Raw genomic sequence first — 24753 nt, 5'->3', positions numbered from 1 at the left:
GGACACTGATGCCTTTACCTTTTACGGAGTAATTATGTTTCGAGTACTTCTGATGATTTATCCATATTTCGAATAGTCAAGGTATGAATTTCCAAAGTTATTCAAGAAGAATTGCAGCAATTTCTTTCCCACCTTCGAAATGATTAGTACTTTGCGTATGATTCTTTGATCTTCATATGTTTATTATTGCTGAATTCTGTATGTTCATTAAAGACTTTTCTATTCTTATTGCCGAAATTTGATAAAATATCAAAATGTGTAATCTCAGCTTTTTTTTAACCATTCAACTATATCAATTTATTATGTTCTATCTGTTGAATAAATCAATGTAGCAACTAGCAATAGCAAGGTGTTACTTCTTATAATTAATTTTGTTGGTTGGCTAGTATTATTATTATTATTATTATTATTATTATTATTATTTTTTTTTTTTTTTTTTTTTTTTTTTTTTTTTTTGACAATTAAAAAAGCAAAGCCAATTACATACCCTTCCTAGCTGCTACAACCAGCTTGTGGGCTTCTATTACATTAAGTCTATTGACTTTTACAATAACAAAATTATCTACCTCTCTAACAGCCTGTTTAATATCAAGCACTAATTGCTTAATTTCCCTCTTTGCATTGCTATTGTCATTAAAAGCCTTCACCAAATCACTTGAGTCGGTGAGCATCGTGACATTCCTCCCTCTAAGGCTTGAATTTTTTTATAGCCATAAGGCTAGTTGATCAAAATATATTCATGGAATGGGGTGGATTGTGACCGGTACAAATTCTTTCTATTAGTACTTAGAATTACTTTGTGACAAAAATGAAATTACTTGGTACTCCCTCCGTTTTTAAATACTTACTCAACTTTCTTTTCTCGGCCGATTTTAAATACTTGCTCTATTTTCTTATTTAGAATGTTTTTACAATATTTATTTCATTTTTCTCACCTAGTGAACTTAACATAAATCATATTTTGTTAATTTCATATTCTCTCTCATCCAATTTTCTCCGGTAGTTTTGCTTTTTACAATTTTTTATTCTTCCACCTACCACACTACCTCCATATTTAATTATTTTCTCCTATTTCTCCTAAAACTCCGTGCATGGAGAAATGGAGCAAGTATTTAAAAACAGAGGGAGTATATGGCTAGATGCCTAGATATACACGTTTGTTTTTGTAAAGGTCATAATCATGAGTTTATAAGATCCCGCTCTAATATTCCAATCTAACTTTTACACTAGTACATATACCTTGTCATTAATAGGTTAACTTAAAATAAAAGGCTTACATAATATATAACGAAATTAGTATCCCAACTAGTAATTTCAATATTTAAGAGTCAAGGAAGAAGCTATGGTAAAGCTTTCACTCTCAAACACAAATATCATGGGATGAAAAACCTTACTCGTCTCTCATTAACCAAAACTAGTTATACCATTTACGTATCAATATATCATTCACTAAAAGGAGGAAGATTTTTTTTTTTTTTTTTTTTTGCCACAATTTTCAAGATTGTGAATTGTGACTACTCCAAAAATTAATTTTACTTTTCATAAATAAAATTAATTTCAAAATCTATCAAATTTAATAAAATTTTGGAATTCGAGAGTGATAGATAGCTCAAATGGTTAGAGCTTCCCTTTTAATTTAGGTGACTATAGGATCGATTTTCATCATCCGTATGACTCAAAAAAAAAAAAAAAAAAAAAAAAGGAATCCGGGGCCACAATTTTACCCTTAAAAAATATGATTTCTTCGCTTTCTTCATCTTCTGTCACTTCACTTCTCCATACTTTCCAAGTTTCCAGTTCTCACTCACTCTAATTCTCGCTCCAAACACTTCCTCTCTCCTCTCGCTGGCGCATCATCGGCGAATTTTCTCCGGAGAACTTTCTTCGCTGCTGCATTTCGTTCCGACCGTCGGAAAACTTGAAGGTGACGTAAGATTCTGACGTTTCTTTCTCTCTTTCTTCCTTTAATCTGGTTGTTGATGATGTTGTTTTTGAATTATTTTGCTGAATTTTTGTGTTTATTTTTGATGTATTGATTGGTTAATCCCAGTCAATTGTCAATATGCTTGTTCAATAATGAGGTTTATGGATGGATGTGGGCAATCATGATATTCACGTCTATTTTAATTTCATATGAAGTTTTTTTTTTTTTTTTTTTTTTTTTTTTTTTTTTTTTTTGCAAATATTTGGCTATTAACTGATTTGCGTTGTTTATGTAAAAATTATCTGGGTTTCTTGTTGTGCTCTTCATTATTGATTAGTGTATAAATTGCTGATCCTATGATAGTCTGATGAGTTTGTAATGTAGAAGTGGTGGATTCTATTGATTGCTTTATGATTGTTGAGGCTTACATTGTGTTTATTCAGTTGTGTATAAATTGCTGATTGAGAATTGTTGGACAGTAAACTGAAGATATGAGTTCAAGAAAGGGTGTTGATAACTCGAGCCATGCTGTTAAGAAATTTGGAAGGGGGAGACCATGGGTCCAACCAAACCCCCCACCAAAGGCATGGGGTCAGCCCGACACTGCTCATAGACTAGGCATACGTAGCTGTAATGCCTCGGACAGGAATTGGTCTGTGAAAGACGGATCATCTCAACTGAAAGAGGAGGAGGAGGAGGTTGATGAAAAAGAGAAGGAGCATAATGATTCAGAGGATGATGAAGTGTACTCTGATGATGATGACTATCTTCTGAGTGATGGTTCTGATTCAGATGAAGGACCACCATCTCACAAGTCGGTGAAGAACCATAAGATGTTGAAGAAGTTTTTTGAAGACATTGATGCTCTGACAATTGAGGAAATAAATAATCCTGAACGGCAATGGCATTGTCCTGCATGCCATGGTGGCCCTGGCGCCGTCAGTTGGTATAAGGGTCTCCAGCCTTTAATGACGCATGCTAGGACAAAAGGCTCTCAAAGAGTCAAGCTCCATCGAACATTTGCAGATATATTGGATGAGGAGCTTCGGATAAAAGGAACTTCTGTGATGAGAATCATATGCTCAATGGGTGGGTTTGAAGCAAGAGGTGAAAGATTATGACATTGTCTGGCCTCCTATGGTTATGATCATGAACACATTGCTGGACACTGATGACAATGATAAGGTATGCATTTATGTTTATTATTTATACATTCGTTAATTGGTCTTGTAATTTCTATGTATATCTGAACCCTCACATATATTTACCATAATTTGTACTGCCATCCCTTGTGGATCTGAAGGCTGCAGTTTTTCAATTTGTTAATATTATTGGTTTTTTTTTTATATATGTTTTATTTAGTGGATTGGTATGGGAAATCAAGAACTTCTAGACTACTGCAAGGGCTATGCAGCAGTAAAAGCTAAACACTCATACGGCCCTAAGGGGCATCGTGGTATCAGCATCCTGATATTTGAGAGCTCGGCTATGGGCTTTGAGGAAGCAGAGCGACTTCACAAGCACTTCCGACTACAGGGAACTGGGAGAAGTGAATGGGATAACAGTAGAAGGGCTCTGTTTTGTGCTGGAGGAAAGCACCAACTATATGGCTTTTTTGCCAGGAAGGATGACCTTGACGAATTTAATAAGCATTCTCAAGGTTTCTTTCTATCTACTTTAATATGATATTTTGTTATAGCTATGTATGCTGTACATCCACACTTGCAAATTATCCATGCCATGCCATGCCATATATTATAGGCTTGACTTGAGTTCATGTGAAACCTCTTTGTTTATCCCAATCACTAGCATAATCTGCTTGGTGTACGTCTTTGTTAGGCCATGTTCACTTCACCTTATTTTTGCTGAACTGTAACTGAAATGAAATTATTGTTGCTGAAGTGAAATTATTTTTACAGATTCTTTGTTATATTTCTTCTTTAAAGCCACTAATTTTTTACTGAACTAAAATTATTATTTTTTTTTTAACTGAAATTAATTTTGTTGAACTGAATATTATTTATAAGGTGAAGTGAATAGGGCCTTATACTATGTTTTGGACTGGGAATGATAATGAACTTAAAGGGATTGTTGAAATTCAAGTCTACTTGGTTTTTTCCATATGGTATTATGTTTGGATATTGTCATTTCCTTGCAAATGTGGTTCAAGGGCAAATGCCTTGTTTGGAAATTTAAATCATTTGGAATTGGATTTAGTGAATCTTATGTACTTGTTAGAGAAGGCCATCTCTATAAATTTCCTGTTTTCTTTCCAAATAGTAGTCATTTCCAAGTTCCATGTCATCATGCTTCCACCATTTCCTTTTGCCTCAAAATCCTACCATTTATGGCCATTAAACAATGAATGTTAGACTTTTTAAATTGCTCATAAGTCATGACTTAATCAATTTCTGTCATTGCTTTCTCTATTAGCCTTTTCTCCTATTTTTTATTTTATTTTTCTCAATCCACCAATGAAGGATTTTTTTCCCTTTTCTGTGCTTTTGTCATTCCATCATCATTGAATAGCAATGGGTGTTTGCCATCCAACGCTGCTAATCCTCTCTTTCTCCGTTTCTTCTTTCCGTTAAAGGGAAATAATAATTTATGTTCTTGTTTTTTCTAACAGATGTTTAGGAATCGTATTTTTGAATTTAAATTTAAATAGCTGAAATGAAGCATTTGGAATGAATAATTGTTTCCGAAACACAACCTTAATTATGTATTTGATATGTTCTTTTTCTGTTGAGATTAGGAAAAGCAAGACCGAAGTATGAGAGTAGGTCATACCAGGAGATGGTAGTTGTTCCCAAGAAGCAGATGAGTGAGGATATTCAACAACTCACTTGGTTTAAGAAGAAATCTGCCCTCTATCAACGGGTAAATAAGGCAAAAGAGGAAATGCTAAACATTCTTAGAGAGAAGTGTTGGAAATTCTTGAATGACTATCGGATCATGAGAGAGAGAATCAACGAACTGCATGAGGATAACAAAGAAGAGAAACTTCATTTTTATTTAATACGAAGTAGATACTTTGGTACCACAGTGAGTATTAAAGGTTTACTGAAAATTAGTGAGCTTGTTTCATGATGGTGTCTCCTTATGTCCTTCTCTTTATGCTCTAATATGTCTGGCACTGTCATACTTATGGTCATATGGACATGATTCAATTATCATCAAGGAAGCACTATAATTCCTTTTCTTTTTGCAGATGATTTTTCAGGAGCAGTTCTTTAATGATCAGATCCAGAAAATCCATGAAGCAACAAATGTGAAGGAGGACCAATTTGAAAAGCTTCAGGAGGAGCGGAAGAAGAATGAAGATTTCGAGAAAGTACCCTCAATTACAGAGGATGGTAGTCTCAGGTACTGATCTCACTCTAGGCTACTTCTGAGTATCTTTTGCAATCTTGCTTTGCTCCACACAGTTGATTATTAAGATAGTACATGTGCAAACGATATGATTATATTGTTCTTTCCTCAATCATCTGTCCTGGCTATGATGTAATTTGGATCCTGTTTATCTTTATTGTAAGTTTGCCTTGTTACAAAGTGTATCAACACACATATTGCAAATATGTAGTAGCATACACTTTACAGCTTTCTTTTCCTTTCCATTTCAGGGCTGAGGAAGCAACCAAGTTTAAGGAGATGCAAAACCAAGAAGTTGAGAAGTATTTGATTGAGAGAGAGCAACTGGCACAGATTCACAATGGGAAGAAGATTGAGATGAAGAAGAGGCACTGGGAGGAGGAGGTGGAGCTGGAGAGGGAATTTGATGCCGCTTTGACCGAGCTAATGAACAAGTATGCTCCTCGGCCCACCGAAGATGATGTTGGTACTGGAGGTGGTGCTATTGCATAACTCTGGTGTACTTGGGAATTATCTAGATACAGTCACAGAGGATGGAAGAAAAACATGTCAATTTAAGACTTAACAAGGTAGTTGTAATTGATGTCTGAATTTTGTGTATGGAATGATGAACTGACCTAAAGATAGATGACATATAGTGACGGTGTAAATAGCCTGGGATGGCCAAAGTAATTTCGAATCCATGTTAATGCACAGTTGTTTTGGACCAACTTTGGTGCTAGGTGATGCAAGGGGAAACCATGTTTTCTAAAGGTAATGTTTCTTTTGGTTCCCTTGATCACTGTGAAACTCGGATTATTCTTATTTTTAACAAGGTGAAATTGCGTGGGATTTTACTGCTATGCTCTATTTTGCAAGTCTCTTCCTCTTTTTATGCTTCGATGACTTTGTTGCACGAGGTGATTTGAAGTGCAAAGGTAAGAATGTAGTCTGTGTTAACATTTGATGAAAGAGTGAGTATTTTACAGAAGTCATTATATGGCCTTAAAATGCCATTTGTTGGACTTTAGCAATTACTCCCTTTTCCTGGATCAGAAATGCAACACATCAAGGAATTCAAGGATAATAAACAGGAAAGTTTCAAACCACTTGAGAGTAGAGACCTTTATGTGACTTTTTTCATGTTTCTTTTTCCTTGTTTCTTATCTTATGTCTTTATAGGTATAATAGCAGGTTCAATGTGCCAACCTAACTCGTTTGTAAATTTATGGATGATCCAATTACTGAATTACGTAGCTTATCTGCCTTTTATTTTATAATTAAAGCGTAAAAGAAATACTTTTAATTGAGATGGAAATCTTAGGACGAGTATGTTCTTCATACAAATGATACAATCATTAAATCATATAATTGTGCATGATCTTTTTTTTTTTTTTTTTTTTTTCAATAAAAATCAATATAATGTCAGATTTTTGTACCCAACAATTAATAAAACGTGAATAAAAGAGAGTAAGAGATATCTCGAGTGGTTAGAGCTCTCCGCTCAATCTAGGAGATCATTGGATTGATTTTCATGTATATAATTAGAGTAGATCAATGTGTTATGTTAAACCAAATTTGGGCCAATGTTGTGATTAGAGTATTTGTGTTTCAAGAGAAAAAATAAATGATGCAGAAAAACTTTTAAAATGTTTAAAACTTATATTTTTTAATATTACCTTGTTTTAATCTAAACCATTTTCACTCCTAATTATGTAATTATCCTTAACATTTCAACAAAAATAATAATAAAAAAATATATAATCACCCTTAACATTCAATTTGCAAATACAATCGAACAAATAAATTTTCAGCATATACACCTAGCCTACTGGAACCAGTTTTTGGGCTTAAGATCAATTGTCGGTATAAATTTTTAGATATTTTCTATTGAATTTAATTTTAGGGGCATGAGGATTCCTGTCGAATTTACTTCTCGGGGGATAATATAGGTTACAGAAGTATATTTCCTGGGGTGATGAAAGGCATGGATTCATTTCCGGGATCGAAGAAATGGTTACTTGAATTTATTTTCGGGGGATGTTAAAGGGTATTGGATTACTTCAGGGGCTTTCTTTAGGGCTTAAATTAATTTTGTTGGTTGGCTAGTTGATCAAAATGTATTCATGGAATGGGGTGGATTCAGTGGCGTATCCAGGAATTCCGAACCGTGGGTTCGAAATCTTTAAAAAAAAAAACGATGATCATATATTAATTTAATATTCAATACATAAGTTCAATTTTTGTGACTCAATATCCGCTTCATCAATAAGAGACGCAATATCTTCTTCTATTGGAGGATTCCTTGAACTAGGTGAAGAACAAGTAGAGGACTTTTGTGACTTCCCAACACATTTCCAAAAAGACTCTAAACTCATGGTAAGTTGGTAACAAAAGCTATACAATATACAATAATACACAAAATACACAATTAATTATCTAAACAATCTAACAATTGTTATTTTCAATTTTTAAAGTCTATACTAGTTACAACATTACTACTTCTATAAATCTATAACTCTATTGCAAAAAATATTACACATAAAACAAAAATTCTAAGTCCCCAATAAACACATATTTGACGATATAAACTTCTTCTAATTATCAATTAAAAGACCAAGTAAAAATTTAAAATTCTAAGTTTCTACAATTCAATTTGTCAACAATTCAATTATTCAACAATATATCAAACCAATTAAACAAATCAGTAATTAATCTAATTATCACTAAATAAGAAATGTCCATATTTTGCCTTTTGAATGTTAGTCTTAAATTTGAATGTAAGGTGGAAAAAAAAAAAACAAAATAAAAATGCAAAAAATGAGGGCAATAGGAATCGAACCCAGGACCTATGAGGAACTCGCTGCTCTAACAAACAGCTCCTTACCAATGCACCAAACTTATGCAACATATTATTTTCCTCACAAAAAATCTCCTAACCCTTTTTATTCAAATTTTTTTTAAAAAAAAAAAAAATTAAAACTTACAATTTTTTTCCTAAAAATCTGTGGGTTCAATGAACCCCGTAGATCCGCCCCTGGGTGGATTGGTATTAGTCCTAAAATCATTCTAAAATTACATAAAAATACTTTGCAGCAAAAATGAAAAATTATTCGGTATACGGCTAGATTGCCTATATATACACATTTGTTTTTATAAAGGTCATAATTATGATCCTGCTATAGTATTCCAATCTAGTTTGTATACAAGTACATTTATATACCTTCTCATCAATAGGTTAACTTCGAATAAAAGGCTTCCATGGTATAACATGAACTAGTACCCCAACTGCAATAATTTCAATATTTAAGAGTTAAGGAACAAGTTAACATGATCCCCTACCCTTAAACACAAATATCATGGGATATAAACCTTACTCGTCTTCCATTAACCAAAAGTAAATATGCCGTATACGTATCAATGTATCATTCACCAAAAGGAGGAACGTTTTATTTACCACCCTTCTAACCACTCACCTAATCCCACTCTATCAAACAAATTTGGGAAGAAATCCCCAAATTCAGAAATACATCTCCAATAATTCAAGATTGTGATTACTCCAAAAATTAATTCTACTTTTCATAAATAAAATCAATTTCAAAAAAATCCATTAAATTGAATAAAATTTTGGAATCCGGGCCCACAATTCCCCTTAAAAATAGGGTTTCTGCTTTTTCTTCATTTTCTCTCACTTCACTTCCCCATACTTTCCAGTCTTACACTCGCACTCACTCCAATTCTCACTGCAAACACTTTCTCTCTCCTCTCGCCGGTGCTTCATCGGCGATTTTTTTTCCGGCGAACCTCTCTTTGCTGCTGCATTTCTCTCCGATCGTCGGAAAATTCGGAGGTGACGTACGATTCTGACGTTTCTTTCTCTCTTTCTTCCTCTTTTTGTCTTTCTTCCTTTGTTTTGATTGTTGATGATGTTGTTTTTGAATTATTTTGCTGAATTGTTGTGATTATTTTTTATTGATTAATTTCTCGTAATTTTGTGGTTTTTTTTAGTGTTTTTTCTTGAAATTTCTACGTATCTACGCATGTTCATGAGAGTTGTGCTATAAATTGGAGTAAATTGCTGGTTTTCTGTTGTAAATTGTGTGCTAGGGTTTTTGTTTGTGATGAGTTTCTTTCTATTTTATTGTTTTTTTGTTTTATTTAACATTCTTTTCTTTTGAAATGATGTTTGATTTTGTGTGTAATTTATTTTTATTTATGATATTTGTATAACATTTCTTTCTATGTTTGTATAATGATGTTTAATTTACGTTTGTATAATTAATTTTTGGTTTGATTTTGTTTGTATAATTTTTTGTCTGTATGTCTCAAATGCCTGAATCATGCTAATATGATGCATGTGACTTTGGAAGGCTGTATATTAGGAAGGGTTGTTTGATGGATGAATATGAGGGATTATGTGCAGTTGTAGGAGTATTCTTGATTCGATTAGTAAGGAAATGTATATATAGACATGAACGTTTCGATTAAGCATATAAAAATTTTATGCCCTTACGCCGCCTCCCTTGTTCGGTTTGACCTGACAAATTTGTTGGCATTGTTTTTGAAGTTGTGGAAAATAATTCTTGATGATGGTGTTTTTGTGTTGGTCAATGGTACAACGTATTTGCTGATGGCTTGATATTTACCAAGAAGTTTGAGGGATCACTTATTGTCTGTTCTAAAGTGTCCTAGTGGGAGCAATGTCATCTTGTAAATGTCTAAGTTCGGGGATTGGGTATTTTTAGCTGTGTAGAATGAATCCTTAGGTCATTTCTTTTGCAGCGAATGAATACCAGATCTTACAGTTATGTGGTGTAATTCTTAGCAGCTGGTAGGAATTAGTATTGGAATAGAAATTCTTACTGCTTCTGTGTTTTGCACCTTTCCTTTTCATGATTAAATATTATTATCGTGGGCAATTCTTTGGTGTTCTGTTATGTTAGGACTACACAAATGCAATTTGTGACTCTATTTTTGGCTTCCATTTATCTAGATAAAATACATATTCTTAATGCTGGTTTCCTGGCAATGAGGACATTGGGGAAATGGATTATCGAGCTCGAGCTATTTGTTAATAAGTTCAATCTCAGTTACTGTCATTATCTGTCAAGTGTCAATATACTTGTTTTATGATGAGGTATATGGATGGGTGTGGGCAATCATGATGTTTACCTCTATTTTAACTATCATATGAAGTTTTTTTTGTCAAATACTTTTACTGTTTAACATTGTCATAGACTACTTGCTGACCACCCAGTATACATTAAAATATTAAATGAAGATGCTTTTTTCAGCCATTGGCTAGTATGTTCAACTGTGGCAACTATTTTAGCTCATCAATGTGCTTTCTATGAAAGCGATGAGAAAACAAGTTATTGTCGTTTTTGGACTTTAAAGTTCTTCCACTCTTGTTTGATACTCAAATTTATTTTTGTCAACTCTTTTCTTTCTTTGGTGAAATTTGGTTATAAATTGATATGTGTTGTTCATGTCAGAATTATCTGGCCCCCTTTATTTGCAAAGTATAGTGTTGTCTTCTTAATCAGGTTAGAGATCTTCTGATAGTCTGATGAGTTCCGTCTTTTAAGAGTTTGTAATGTAGAACTGGTGGATTCATTATTGATTACTTTAATGATTGTTGAGGCCTACATTGTGTCCTGCATTGTATTTATTCACTTGTGTATAAATTGCTGATTGAGAATTATTGGACAGTAAACTGAAGATATGAGTTCAAGAAAGGGCGTTGATAACTTGAGCAAGGCTGTTAATGATATCAGCCTCGAATCTTCTGAGGATGGGGCCTGGGAAGATGTCATCCGGAAGCCAAAGAAATTTGGAAGGGGAAGACCATGGGTCCAACCAAACCCCCCACCAAAAGCATGGGGTCAGCCCGATACTGCTCATAGACTAGGCATCCGTAGCTGTAATGCCCCAAACAAGAATTGGTCTGTGAAAAGTGGATCCTCTCAACCGAGAGAGGAGGAGGTCGTTGATGAAAAAGAGGAGGTGGTTGATGAAACAAAGGAGAAGGCACATAATGATTCAGAGGATGAAGTGTACTCTGATGATGATGATTATCTTTTGAGTGATGGTTCTGATTCGGATGAAGGACCGCAAACTCATGATTCGATGAAGAACCATAAGATGCTGAAGAAGTTTTTCGAAATTGTGGATGCACTGACCATCGAAGAAATAAATGAGCCTGAACGACAATGGCATTGTCCTGCATGCCATGGTGGTCCTGGCGCCATTGATTGGTATAAGGGTCTCCAGCCTTTAATGGCGCATGCTAGGACAAAGGGCTCTCAAAGAGTCAAGCTCCATCGAACATTTGCAGATATATTGGATGAGGAGCTACGGAGAAAAGGAACTTCTGTGGTGCCTGCTGGAGAATCATATGCTCAGTGGGAAGGTTTGAAGCAAGAGGTGAAAGATCATGACATTGTCTGGCCTCCTATGGTTATGATCATGAACACATTGCTGGACACTGATGACAATGATAAGGTATGCATTTATGTTTATTTAATTTTTTATTTATACATTTGTTAATTGGTCTTGTAATTTCTATGTATATCTGAACCCTCACATATATTTACCATAATATGTACTGGCATCCCTTGTGGATCTGTAGGCTGCAGTTTTTCAATTTGTTAATATTGTTGTGTGTTTTTTCAGTGGATTGGGATGGGAAATCAAGAGCTCATAGACTACTTCAAGGGCTATGCAGCAGTACGAGCTAAACACTCATACGGCCCTAAGGGGCATCGTGGTATCAGCGTGCTGATATTTGAGAGCTCGGCTATGGGCTTTGTGGAAGCAGAGCGACTTCACAAGCACTTCCAACAACAGGGAACTGGGAGAAGTGCATGGGATAATAGTAGAAAGGCTCTGTTTTATGCTGGAGGAAAGCGCCAACTATATGGCTTTTTTGCCAGGAAGGATGACCTTGATGAATTTAATAAGCATTCTCAAGGTTTCTTTCTATCTCCTTTAATATGATATTTTGTTATAGCTATGTATGCTATACATTCACACTTGCAAGTTATACATGCCATATATTGTAGTCTTGACTTGAGTTCCTGTGAAACCTCTTTGTTTAGCCCAATCAGTGGCAGAATCTGCTTTGTGTACATCTTTGTTATACTATGGTTTGGACTGTGAGTGATAACGAAATTAAAGGGACTGTTAAAATTCAAGTCTATTTGGTTTTTGCTATACGGTATTATGTTTGGATATTGTCATTTCCTTGCAAATCTGGATCCAGGGCAAATGTTCTGTTTGGGATTCTAAATCATTTGGAATTGGATTGACTGAATCTTATGTACTCATTAAAGAAGGCCATCTCTCTGAATTTCCTGTTTTCTTTCCAACTAGTAGTCATTTCCAAGTCCCACATCATCATGCTTCCACCATTTCCCTTTTCCTCAAAACCCTACCATTGATGGCCGTTAGCCCGTGCTGCCCTCTACCATTGATGGACATTAACCCTACCATTGAATGTTGGATTTCTTTCTCTCTCCCTCAATTGCTCATTAGTCATAACTTCATCAATTTCTGTCACTGGTTTCTCTCTTAGTCTTTTCTACTCATTTTTTAAATTTTTCAGAATGGCACCAATGATGGATTTTTTCCCTTCTCTAAAAGCTATTTTTCTCTATGTATTAAATAGCAATGGCTGTTGGCCATCCAACTCTGCTAATCCTCTCTTTCTCCACTTTTCTGTCCTCTCCGATTTATAATAATAACAATAATGTTCTTGTTTTTTCTAACAGATGTTTAGGAATCGTTTTGAATTTAAATTTAAATAGCTGAAATGAAGCATTTGGAATGAATAATTGTTTCCCAAACACAACCTTAATTATGTATTTGATATGTTCTTTTTCTGTCGAGATTAGGAAAAACAAGACTGAAATATGAGATTAGGTCATACCAGGAGATGGTAGTTGTTCCCTTAAAGCAGATGAGTGAGGATAATCAACAACTCACTTGGTTTAAGAATAAATCTGCCCTCTATCAACGGCAAAAGAAGGCGAACGAGGAAATTGTTAACATTCTCTCTGAGAAGCTCAGGAAAACAATGGAGGAAAATCGGATTGTGAGACAGAGAACCAAAGAACAGCATGAGGAGAACAAAGAAGAGGTACCTTATTTTTATTTAATAGATAGTTTGGCACCACTGTTTTTTCTTTTTATTATTATTTTTTCTTTTTTTTATTTTTTATTTTTTGTGTTTTTTACAGTAGGTATTGAAGGTTTACTGAAATTTTGTGAGCTTGTTTCATGATGGTGTCTCCTCAGTCCTTATGCTCTAATATGTCTGGCACTTTCATACTTATCATATGAACACGATTCAATTGTCATCAAGTAAGCACTATAATTCTTTTCCTTCTTGCAGATGGATTTTCAAGAGCAGTTCTTTAATGATCAGATCCAGAAAATTCATGAAGCAACAAATGTGAAGGAGGACCAATTTGAAAAGCTTCAGCAGGAGGAGCGGAAGAAGATTGAAGATTTGAAGACAGTAGCCTCAAACACAGAGGATGGTAGGCGCAGGTAATGATCTCACTTTAGGTTAATTCTGAGTATCATTTGCAATCTTGCTTTGCGCGTCACACAGTTGATTATCAAGATAGTACGAGTGCAATTGATATGATTATATTGTTCTTTCCTCAATCCATCTGTCTTGGCTATGATGTAATTTGGAGCCTGTTTATTTTTATTGTGACTTTACCTTGTTACCATCGTATCGACATGCATATTGCAAATTTGTGGTAGCATACACTTGTCAGCTTTCTTTCCCTTCCATTTCAGGGCTGAGGAGGCGACCAAGTTTAAGGAGATGCAGAACCAAGAAATTGAGAAGTATTTGGCTGAGAGAGAGCAACTGGAACAGATTCACGGTGGGAAGAAGATTGAGATGAAGAAGAGGCATTGGGAGGAGGAGGTGGAGCTGGAGAGGAAATTTGATGCTGCCTTGACCGAGCTGATGAACAAGTATGCTCCTCGCCCCACGGGTGCTGGTGCTGGTGCTATTGCATAACTCTGGTGTACTTAGGAATTATCAAAAAAACAGTCACTGAGGATGGAAGAAAAACATTTCAGTTTAAGACTTAACAAAGTAGCCGTGGTTGATGTCTGAGTATTGTGTATGGAATGATGAACTGACCTAAATAGAGATGACATATAGTGACTATGTAAATAGACTGGGATGGCCAAAGTAATTTCGAAATCCATGTTAATCCAACTTTGGTGCTAGGTGATAACAAGGGGGAAACCATATTTTCTACCTGTAATATTTCTTCTGCTTCCCTTGATCACTGTGAAACTTGGATTATTCCTATTTTCAGCAATGTGGAATTGCGTGGGTTTTTACTGCTATGCTCTATTCTATAAGTTTCTGCCCCTTTTAGTTTTTATGTTGATTCGATGACTTTTGTTGTGTGAGGTGATTTGAAGTGCAAAGGTAAGACTGTAGTCTTGTTATCATTTTACATCAGTCCTTATATGGCCTTAAAATGCCATATTCTGGACTTCAGCAATTACTCCCTTTACATCCAGGAAATCAAGGTTAATAAACAGGAAGGATACAGACAACTGGAGAGTAGACGCTTATGTGAATTTTTTCATGTTTCTTTTTTCATAACAGGTTCAATATGTCAACCGATATACCTCGTTTGTTAATTTTTGGATGATCGATATAACTCGTTTGTTAATTTATGGACGATCGAATTACTGAAATTATGTAGCTTATCTGACCTGTCTTCATGTAGCTTATCTCACTTTTGCTTTTACTCTTCAACTTATACAGACATCACATAAAGAGCCAATGCAGGGCAGGAGTTGATTTATATTGTATCTCTGCATTATGCATGTGCTGTATTCTGTATAAGAACGAGGATGTTATTCGTACAATCATTAAGTATTATTATGCATAATCTTGTTTACGAGTATATAATTAGAGTAGATCAATGGGTTGTGTGAAACCAAATTTGGGCCAATGTTGTGTTCAGAGTATTTGTGTTTCAAAACGGCAAGAGTTTTTTATATAGAAAGTTAATTAAGTTGGTTTGTTACAGTAAGGAAAGCACACAATCTGAAGGAATACACATGATCGTGATGATGATGAGTTGCAGAGCTGGCAGTTCCGCCATCAATCGTTCTGGTATTCCTTCTTTTCTGTTGTTTCCTCCCTTTCAATTTCAATTTTATTCTCGGCGTAATCGAATTCATAGTGTTGTTGATTACCGTGATTTGCTTCTACATCGGTTAGAGATCAATGCAGTTTAGGATTTTCTGATCTCAAACTTTCACTCTCTCTTTTCCATCAATTGATTCATTTGCGCCCTCTTCCTTCTATCATTGATTTCACTCTGCTTTTTACTGCTATTGTCAAATTAAAGCGCTTTAAACCTCATTCCATCATTATCTCTCTCCAAGCACCTTGAATTGTATGGTATTAGACCCGATATGCATTCTATTAGCATTCTTGCCAATTGCTACTACTGTCATTTAGGTCGTATTGATTTAGGGTTTTATCTCCTGGGTAAAACACTTAAGCTTGGGTATCCCCTTGATTCTGTCATTTTTAGCACCTTAATTAACGACTATGTCCACTGTGATAAGCTGCCCCAAGCTGCTCATGTGTTGAATAAAATTATCAAGCTTGGTTTCCAACCTTCCGTTGTTACCTATAATACTATCGTGATCTTATTGTTGGAAAAGGATTTGATGCTGATGGAGTCTTCTGATAACTTAAGTGACTCGAACGAGGACCGTCTTTGACAAACAATTGATGGTAAGATGTATGCTAAGCTGTTATATTTCTCTTCCAAGTGATGTATCTATCTGTTTTGTATTTTGACAAACAAATGATGGTAGTACCACATCAAAATTTGCTATGTCCTTCAGAAGACCCTGAAGCTAATTGGTGGAATAATTCTAAAGTTTGATGCTTCATCTTCTGTCTAAAATTATGTGTGTAATCTATCCAAAGTTTAACTCATAAAGTATCTAGAACATTATATTCATCAACAAGTGTGTGTTTATCCACAACTGAAGCACTTGTGGAATATATGCCATGAAGTTTGTCCTCAGACTGAAGCTGCTTGTTATGTTGGTAAGAAAGAAGCATATTGCAATCCGTCATACATTTATGGAAGTATTTCTTATGGTGCGTCTGGGTCATATACTAGAGAAAGGGATATTGCCTGGTGGTTCAAATCCTGTTTCTGGGGCTACTTCATGTAAAATGGATATCCTCCCAGAAACTGATTCTTCTGATAGTTTTTCTACCAAACCATTTTCATGAACACAAGAGAAAGTGGATGATGTAAAAGGAATACTTTCAAGTGAGATTGAAATCTTTGAACGAGTAGTTATTCTTATTCATAGAATCATTAAATATTTTTTTTTGATGGGAATACGACCATTAAATATTATTATGCATGATGTTATTTTCGTTTTAATAAATATTATCCGAAAATAGAACAAGAATAATATTTTGGTTCTCCAAAATAGGAAAACAGGAATTATATTATGGGACGGAGGGAGTTTATTTTTATTTTTTATTTTTTTTGACATGAGGATAAGGAAGAAACTACAAAAAACATAAAAAAAAAAAAAGTTAAAGGATGATAAACTATTGTTTGTTGTAGTAGCAATAAGTAAATGGCCCTGTGCACCTTGTCGCACTGTACCATGTGAATACTACAAACACGTTGTTAAGCCGACGAATATGATCCACTGTCCACTTGAGATTAATATCTATAACCCTTGAATATGTCAACAATTGAATCGTAGATTCAGAATCCGTGTATAGTATTTGCTTGCAAAGCCTCCATGATAGCCCACTGAAGACCTAGACAAGCATTCATCTCCGCATGAAGCGCTCATTGAGCCAAACCAAAAGAAGCACCACATAAGCTAAGAGCCCCTATTCCCCCCTATATCCTAATCCCCGAGAACCAAACCATCCCCGATCAGTGAGTATGTTTTATTCCATGAACCATCAACCAATATTACTATTGGTAAATGGTGAGCCCCAGAATTGTGTAAGATGGCTCGCTTAAACCCAGGAGTACCATCCATAGAAATCAGCAACTTATTCCCATGGTAGCCTGTTTGAGAAAATCATATCTTGTTTTGACTGTAAATTTCCCTGATTTTATGAAATTTCCGGTACATATAATCCACGGCGAAAGGCAAATTGCATTCCACGCCGAAATCCTTTTCACAAGGCTGTTCACTATGAACTGATATGAGGCTCCTTTTCTTCCCATCAAATCAGTAGGGATGCCCAGATTCAACCCAAATTGGGTAACCCGATTCATCCGAAGATAGATTTGAAGGAGTTTAAAACTGAGGCGGGAGTGTTAGGGCTTACCTTGAAATGTGATTTACCCAGGTTAAGCTGCTGACTGGATGTGTCGCAAAATCTATCGTTAACGTTAGCAACATTTTCACAACTTCGATCCTTGGCATTTATAACAAAAGGCATCATCGGTAAAAAGATAAAAATAAAAATATTTGCGATATCGCAAGACATTTCTTTCCCAACCCCCACTAACCACTAAGACCCTGTTCACTTTATCTTATTTTTGCTTAACTAAAATTCTGTTTACTAATTTGAAATTATTTTTGCTAAACTGAAATTATTTTTGTTGATTCTATGTTACATCTCATCATTAAAATTACTGATTTTTACTGAACTGAACTTATTTTTACTAAAGTGAAATTATTTTTTACTGAACTGGACTTGTTTACTATAATTACTTCATCCGTTTCTTTTTAGTTGACACGTTTCTTTAGTCACGTTTGCTAATGCACAACTTCAACTATTCATATCTTTAATTAGGGCATGTTCTGATTGACTGAACTGAGCTGAATTGAATATTTTATGAGAGAAGGAAATTAAGAACTGAACTGAAAATAATCTGAAGAGAACAAACCCTTGCCGATAATAAAAATTATGAAAAAGTTGATATTTTGAAAATATATATCGTGATGAATCTAACAAAATCCCACATGACTATATTTTTCATTACATATAGAGCACAAAACACGATCAAAGGAGAGTGTATGAATAGTGCTAAAGTCAAAACGTGTCAACTAAAAAACACGAAGGTAGTATTTTTTAAGGTCAAATGAACAAGGTCTAAAAGAACGCATCTTGCAACCTTGTTGTAGCATTCATGACAGAACATCCATACAGAATTTTTTTTTTTTTAAAAAAAAAGACCATATAGAGTTGTGACTTGTGAATCTTATGACCATCATTCTTCTCACATTCTTTATTATATGCGATCCCATCAATTCATTTGGGCCAATTCATATGGGTTCTATACTTGTGGTAAACCAAATTCGGGCCAATTTTGTGAGTTTTTGTTGTAGTGAGGAAAGCAAATTCGCTCTGTTGTTGAAAAATCGAAACAGTGACAGCTGACAGTGTGAGCTGAACGAACACCAAGAAGATGATGAGCTGCAGTGTTTGTAATTCCGCCATCTTTCATTCTGGTATTCCTTCTTCTTTTCTCTTGGGGGTGTTTGGTATAGGTTTTTTAGAGGGATGGAAACAGAATCATGTTAGTGTTTCCATTACATTGTGTTTGGTTACGGACTAAAGTAACACAAACCGTTAGTAAGGGGTAACCCAATCCACCCAATTGTTTCCGCCGTAATAAGTGAGGAAACAGATTCTCTTTCCTTCCTCTAACACAAAAAATAAAGAAAGCTCGACAATTCTCAAAATTGCTCGACAATTCTCTGAAAATTCCCAAAATTGTTCGACGATTCTACAAGGAAAGCTGCAATTCTCAAGATCTTGCTCCTAAATTTTCAATTTTCTACTACAAATCTTCAGAAATTATCACAGGTTTGCTATTTCATTTCTCTCGTTCAATTTCTAGGGTTCATGTAGTATCAATTTTTGCGTTTTTGGTTTGAATTTTTTTACTTGCGTGTTCAATTGCAATATTTGATTTAGGGTTCATAGGTTTTACTTGCTTGTAAGAATTTGTTGATTCTCGAAATCCTTGCTCTAAATTTGTTGATTCTCGAAATCCTTGCTCTAAATTTGTTGATTTTTTTGTTAATTAATTAGTTGCTGCATGTTAGTATTGCTATCTCTTCTGCAAGTTTTTGCTATAGGTTCGTTGTTCGACTATTGATTACTTGCTAGGAATGAATGCATTTTATGTTATGCTATTGATGATTGATTACTTGCTCCAATTTAATTACCCGTACTTGCTATTGATGATTGATTTGGTTTATTTATTATATGTATTTGGCTGAAATTTCTGTTTTCCTAATTAATCTTATACTTCATACTCTAAAGTAAGAGATTTGGTTGAATTTGTGTATGTGTTTGAAATTAGAGCTGTCGTTGGCACAACTAGAGGGTGGGGGTGGAGATTGTTTTGGTGGTGATGGTGGTGGTGGTGTATATATCAGCCATAAACTGTGTCATATTTTACAGTGCTTAGCTTGCTGCCCTTGTTGGTAAAATGCAATTTTGAGGGCAGTAATTCGTTTTCATTGTTGTTCTCTTTAGTTATTGCTGTGCCAAAATCACTTGTTTGAGTAAAACATGTCTTTGTTGCTGGTACTATTTTGCTTAATTTTGCTTGTTTCTTGACTAGTTTACTCTTCATGATCTGGTTGACAATATTTGTTATTTGATTAACTAGAGATTGATATAACTATTGTTTTGCCGTTTATCAGGTTCAATTGCCATTTATTTTCAGTGTTTCTTGTACAATGGCTTGACTTATGTGTTCTATAAGGAAGAAAAAGCTAAAACAAATACAATTAGTAATTGCAATGGTTATTATTATGTTGATGATGTATTGGATGTGGTATATAATTTGCGTTGTTACAATAACGGGGTTCAAATAAAAGAAAGGAAAAGAAACAAAAAATTGTTACGAATGTTAGTATCGAGAGGGCTTTATAGGGAGAGTGATGTGAAATGCAAGAGTGAACTTCGCGTTAATAGAAGAAATTTCAATATTATTTGTGAGATGCTTAGAGACATTGGGGTTTGAGTGGAACAAAAAAATGTCGTTTCAAGAGATAGTAGCCATGTTTTTATACACGTTGGCTCATCATAAGAAGAATAGTTCCATTGGACAATACTTCTTTAGAAGTGGAGAAACCGTGAGCCGACAATTTCACCTTTGTCTAAGGGCTTTTCTCAAGTTGCATGAAGTACTACTTTACAATCACACACCAATATCGGATGATTGTGAAGATGAAAGGTGGAAATCCTTCAAGGTATTGGTATTTTCAAAGCCCCTAAATTTTGTTAGGATTTTCTTATTTTTGCTTGTTTGTAAGTAATATTTTTTCCTATTTTTGTAGAATTGTTTAGGGTCATTAGATGGGACTTACATTAATGTAAATGTGCCTTCACAAGAACGACCAAAGTATAGAATAAGAAAAGGAACGATTGCTATGAATGTATTGGGTGTTTGTGCACCTAATATGCAATTTATTTATGTTCTTCCTGGTTGGGAAGGTTCAGCCCATGATATGCGTGTACTTCGAAATGTTCTTTCTAGACCTAACGGTTTTAGGGTACCTCGAGGTAAGTGAAGGTCTTTTTTTTTTTGTGAGTATATATTTTTTGTTAGTTTTTGTGAGGTAAGTGAAGGTCTTTTTTTTTGAAGGTAATTATTATTTGGCTGATGCGGGGTATACGAATTGTGAGGGTTTTTTTGCTCCATATAGAGGTCAAAGATACCATTTAAAAAAATGGACGAATCGACAACCCGAAAGTGCCGAGGAATTCTATAACATGAAACATGCTAGGGCACGAAACGTGATTGAGAGATGTTTTGGCCTACTTAAAGGAAGATGGAGTATACTTAGAAGTCCTTCATTTTTCCCTATTCGAACTCATGGACGTATCGTGATGGCTTGTTGCTTATTGCATAATCTAATTAGAAAATTCATGCCTACGGATGATATAAAAGAAGATGAATTGAGTGAATCCGATGATGATTCCGAGAGTGATTCTAATGATGAGAGGGAATTTTATTACAAGTGTTGCTACTTCAGATCATTGGACCAATTTTAGAAACACATTAGCCCAAGATATGTTTAACGATTGGAGGGCGAGAGGAAGACATGGTCAATAACGCAAAAAGTATGATATGCCTTATAATATGTTATGTTCAGTTTTGTCTAATATGCCTTATAATCTGTTATGTATGATATGTTCTATTATAATCAGCCTTGTAATTTGTTTTGTTCAGTTCTAATATGCCTTTTAATCGGCAATTTATTCAGATCGAGGCTAGTTAAGCTAAGGGTGAGGCAAGCAATCGAGGCAGAGGTAAAAATAAAAGGTATTGGACGTATGAAGAAGATGCGGTTCTAATAAGATATTTGCATGAGTTGAGTTGCGATCCGAAGTGGAAGTGTGAGAATGGGTTCAAGAATGGTTACATGAATAAGTTGGAAGAGATGATCAATGGTGTACTTCCTAATTGCGGCCTGAGAGTGGTTCCCCACATTGAATCGAGGATCAAGCATTGGTCGGAGAAATATAGTGCATTGGCGGAAATGTTATCCATCTCAGGATTTGGATGGGATGCTGAGAAGAAGATTCTACAAGTAGATAAGTCGGTGTTCGACGGATGGGTAAAGGTATGAATTGCTCTTTCACACCTCTTTGTTTTGCTCTAAGATTTTTTATAAGCCTTGCAGCCTGTTATTATCTGCCACTACTTCTGTATTATCTGCTTTCATAGTATCTGCTTCTGTATTATTTGCTTCTATGATATTTGCTTCTGTATTATCTGAATCTGTCCTCTGCTCTAAGATTTTTCTTGATTGTTCTGATAATCATTTTTTTATTCTGATGCATTTTTCCGTTATACTTTTATTTATGCTAGTAGTTATACTAGCATAAATAAAAGTATGTGGGGGGAGGGGGGAGGAGGAGGGATGATAAGGGGTATAAGGAGTGTTTTGTGTTGGCATTTCAGATTGCTAATTTGTAATTGTGTGCTTACATACTACTGTACTAGTGTATGTGTTTAACATGTATGTTCTGCTGAACACATGTATGTTCTGCATTTTGGCAGGTGATTTGGTGGCATTTTAGTGCCTCTTTATAAACATTTTCACTAGGTTAGCTGATTGCAGCCAGAACAAGGCAAAATTTGCATAAAATTTGTATGAAATTTGCATAATTCTGTGATGTGTATCTGATAGGTGCATAAACAGGTTTATACTATTATCTTTTCACCTGCCAAGGTCTATACTATTATCTTTTCATCTCAAGCCATTGCTTTAGTAACTGTGATGTTTATCTCAAGCTATTGTGTCTGGGTTCTTATTTACTAGAAGAATATTGAACAGCTTCGAGCATTAGGATTCTTAAATTTATTTTGGTAGAGGTTGGGATTTGTTATTGATTTTGTATGAAGTTTATGAACTGCTGTCTATAAACTACCGTCTTTTATGAACTACTGTCTTTTTCAATACAATTTTGCCTAATTAATCTTGTTGTATTCTCTCTTATTTGGCAGACTCATAAGAAAGCTAAGGGGTTGTTTGGAGTTTCATTCGTTCATTATGACACTCTAGCAGAAATTTATGCAAAAGACAAAGTTACCGGAGATGCAAGTGAGTCGTTTGTTGATGCTATAGAAGATATGGATCAAGAGATTGATAAGCAACCATTGAATGTCGAGAGTGATGAAGAAGATGATGTGAATTCTACTCATTCGGACACTTATTCTTTTACAAGTCAATCCGGAAAACGTCCCATGAAGATAGAGGATGATCATTCAACTCCTTTAAAAATGGCAAAAGTGAAGGCTTCTACGATTCATTCTTCCGCAAATGATTCCATTACTCAATTCGGAAAACGTTCTACAAAGGCGAAGGAGGCTAAGGTAAAGGGAAAGAACAAGGTAGATTTGAAGAGTTTGTGTAGGAATGATGATGATGATTTGGTGGCCTCCCTCCATGATGTTTCTAACAATTTTGGGAATATATTTGAAAATATCAATGTTAATCTTAAGACTATGGCTAGTGCATGGTCTAAAGCGGAAGAAAGAGAGCAAATGATGGATGAAAAAGTGAACAAAGTTTTGGATGAGGTAATGAAGTTAGATGGAATTTCTCCATCCGAAGATTTAGAGTTTGCTATAATTCTCATGGCGGAAGAACATAAGCTTTGTATCTTCTATCAAGCGCCAACTAATATGAAAAAACAATATGCAATTGATCTTCTTAAGAAGAAGTAGAAAGTTTTGTCTTAAGTTATGAAGAAACAAGGTTTTGGATGGTTTTTGAATGCTTTTTTTTTATTATTATTTTTTTTTATTTGAGAATACTAGAATTTTAATGCTTTTGTAATCAACAATTTATGTGACTTTGCCTATATCTGGCATATGATATATTATGGTACTCAAAATATATATATATATATATATATATATATATATATATATATATATATATATATATATATATATATATATATATATATATATATATATATATATATATATATATATATATATATATAAAATTTATGGTAATTAGTGTTGCTCTACATCGTATAATGTATAGCAAAGGTTAGCCAAAACAACAAAAAATAGAAGGAAAGCTATTTGTTTCCAAGTTATCTATGCCAAACAAGAGGAAAGGGGTTGGTTATAATTGTCTATGTTTCCTTACTAATACCAAACAACTAGTAAGGGTAACACTATATATTACCCTTTCCCCTCCTAATTTGTTTCCATTCCCTTATATTTACTAATTTGATACCAAACGCCCCCTTAACTGAGACGCTGTTAGTTTGTAACGTTGTATAAACTTCTTATTAAAACATGGCTGTAAGTTCCAGCTTCCAGATTCCCAACTTTGCTCTTGCTTTTGGTGGAATAGTTTCACAATTAAGTTTGCAGGATCTTTTAACCTGATATATAATTGAAATGTGTTGATCAATGATTTTTCTTGTTTTTACCTCAGGGTGAAGGAATTGGCAATGCTCGTGAAATTCCACATCACTTCGAAGCCTAACGTTGATAAATGTGCCTCTGAGAGAGAGAGAGCAGTTAAAGAAGATCCATGAAGAAAAGGCACCAGGAAGAAGAAGAATGGGAGAAGCAATTTGCTGCTGCTCTGAGATGCTTCTTGACTCAGATTAAGATGCTTCTCATCAACTTAGATGCAGAAATCGTAGAAGTAAAACTATATCTTGTCTGCATCCAGACACTTCAAGTTTTCATTATCGGTATGGTAAGTATATCTAAAACTAAATGTATTTTGTGGAAAATAGATCACTTCCGACACCAATCTAGATGTTTCTCTTAAACTCTAAGATGCAGAAATCATAGAAGAAAACGGTTTTTTATCTGTATCCAGATGCGCTTTATCTTTTGACATAGTATATTTTATACTTAGTAAATAATTCTTGTAGAAAATGCTTCAGGCCTTTAGCCTATATTCTCACCTGGCAC

The 24753-nt window shown here is 34.7% G+C and overlaps 1 protein-coding gene and 1 pseudogene across 3 annotated transcripts; both read left to right on the top strand.

Annotated features, from left to right (window-relative positions):
• Positions 1-1604: 1604 nt before the first annotated feature.
• LOC145576133 (protein SUPPRESSOR OF GENE SILENCING 3-like) lies at positions 1605-6116 on the top strand (annotated as a pseudogene). Its single transcript, XR_014098326.1, has 6 exons — positions 1605-1929; positions 2404-3109; positions 3287-3584; positions 4680-4922; positions 5134-5290; positions 5548-6116. The product of XR_014098326.1 is annotated as a protein SUPPRESSOR OF GENE SILENCING 3-like (transcript).
• A 2856-nt stretch (positions 6117-8972) lies between these two features.
• On the top strand, positions 8973-14668 carry LOC145574418 (protein SUPPRESSOR OF GENE SILENCING 3-like). 2 transcript variants are annotated; one of them, XM_081632201.1, is made up of 6 exons: positions 8973-9125; positions 10988-11779; positions 11951-12248; positions 13171-13415; positions 13671-13828; positions 14087-14668. In XM_081632201.1, the coding sequence occupies exons 2-6, from the start codon at positions 11000-11002 to the stop codon at positions 14313-14315; spliced, it is 1710 nt and encodes a 569-aa protein (XP_081488327.1). In that variant the 5' UTR covers positions 8973-9125; positions 10988-10999; the 3' UTR covers positions 14316-14668. The 2 variants fall into 2 exon arrangements, with proteins under 2 accessions (XP_081488327.1, XP_081488328.1); XM_081632202.1 differs by having other exon boundaries at positions 8973-9130.
• The last annotated feature ends 10085 nt before the right edge of the window (positions 14669-24753 follow it).

This window comes from Chenopodium album, chromosome 13, assembly GCF_948465745.1.
Source record: "Chenopodium album chromosome 13, dcCheAlbu1.1, whole genome shotgun sequence".
Classification (NCBI taxonomy): Eukaryota; Viridiplantae; Streptophyta; class Magnoliopsida; order Caryophyllales; family Amaranthaceae; genus Chenopodium; species Chenopodium album.
This window is presented reverse-complemented; position numbering and strand designations above follow the sequence as displayed.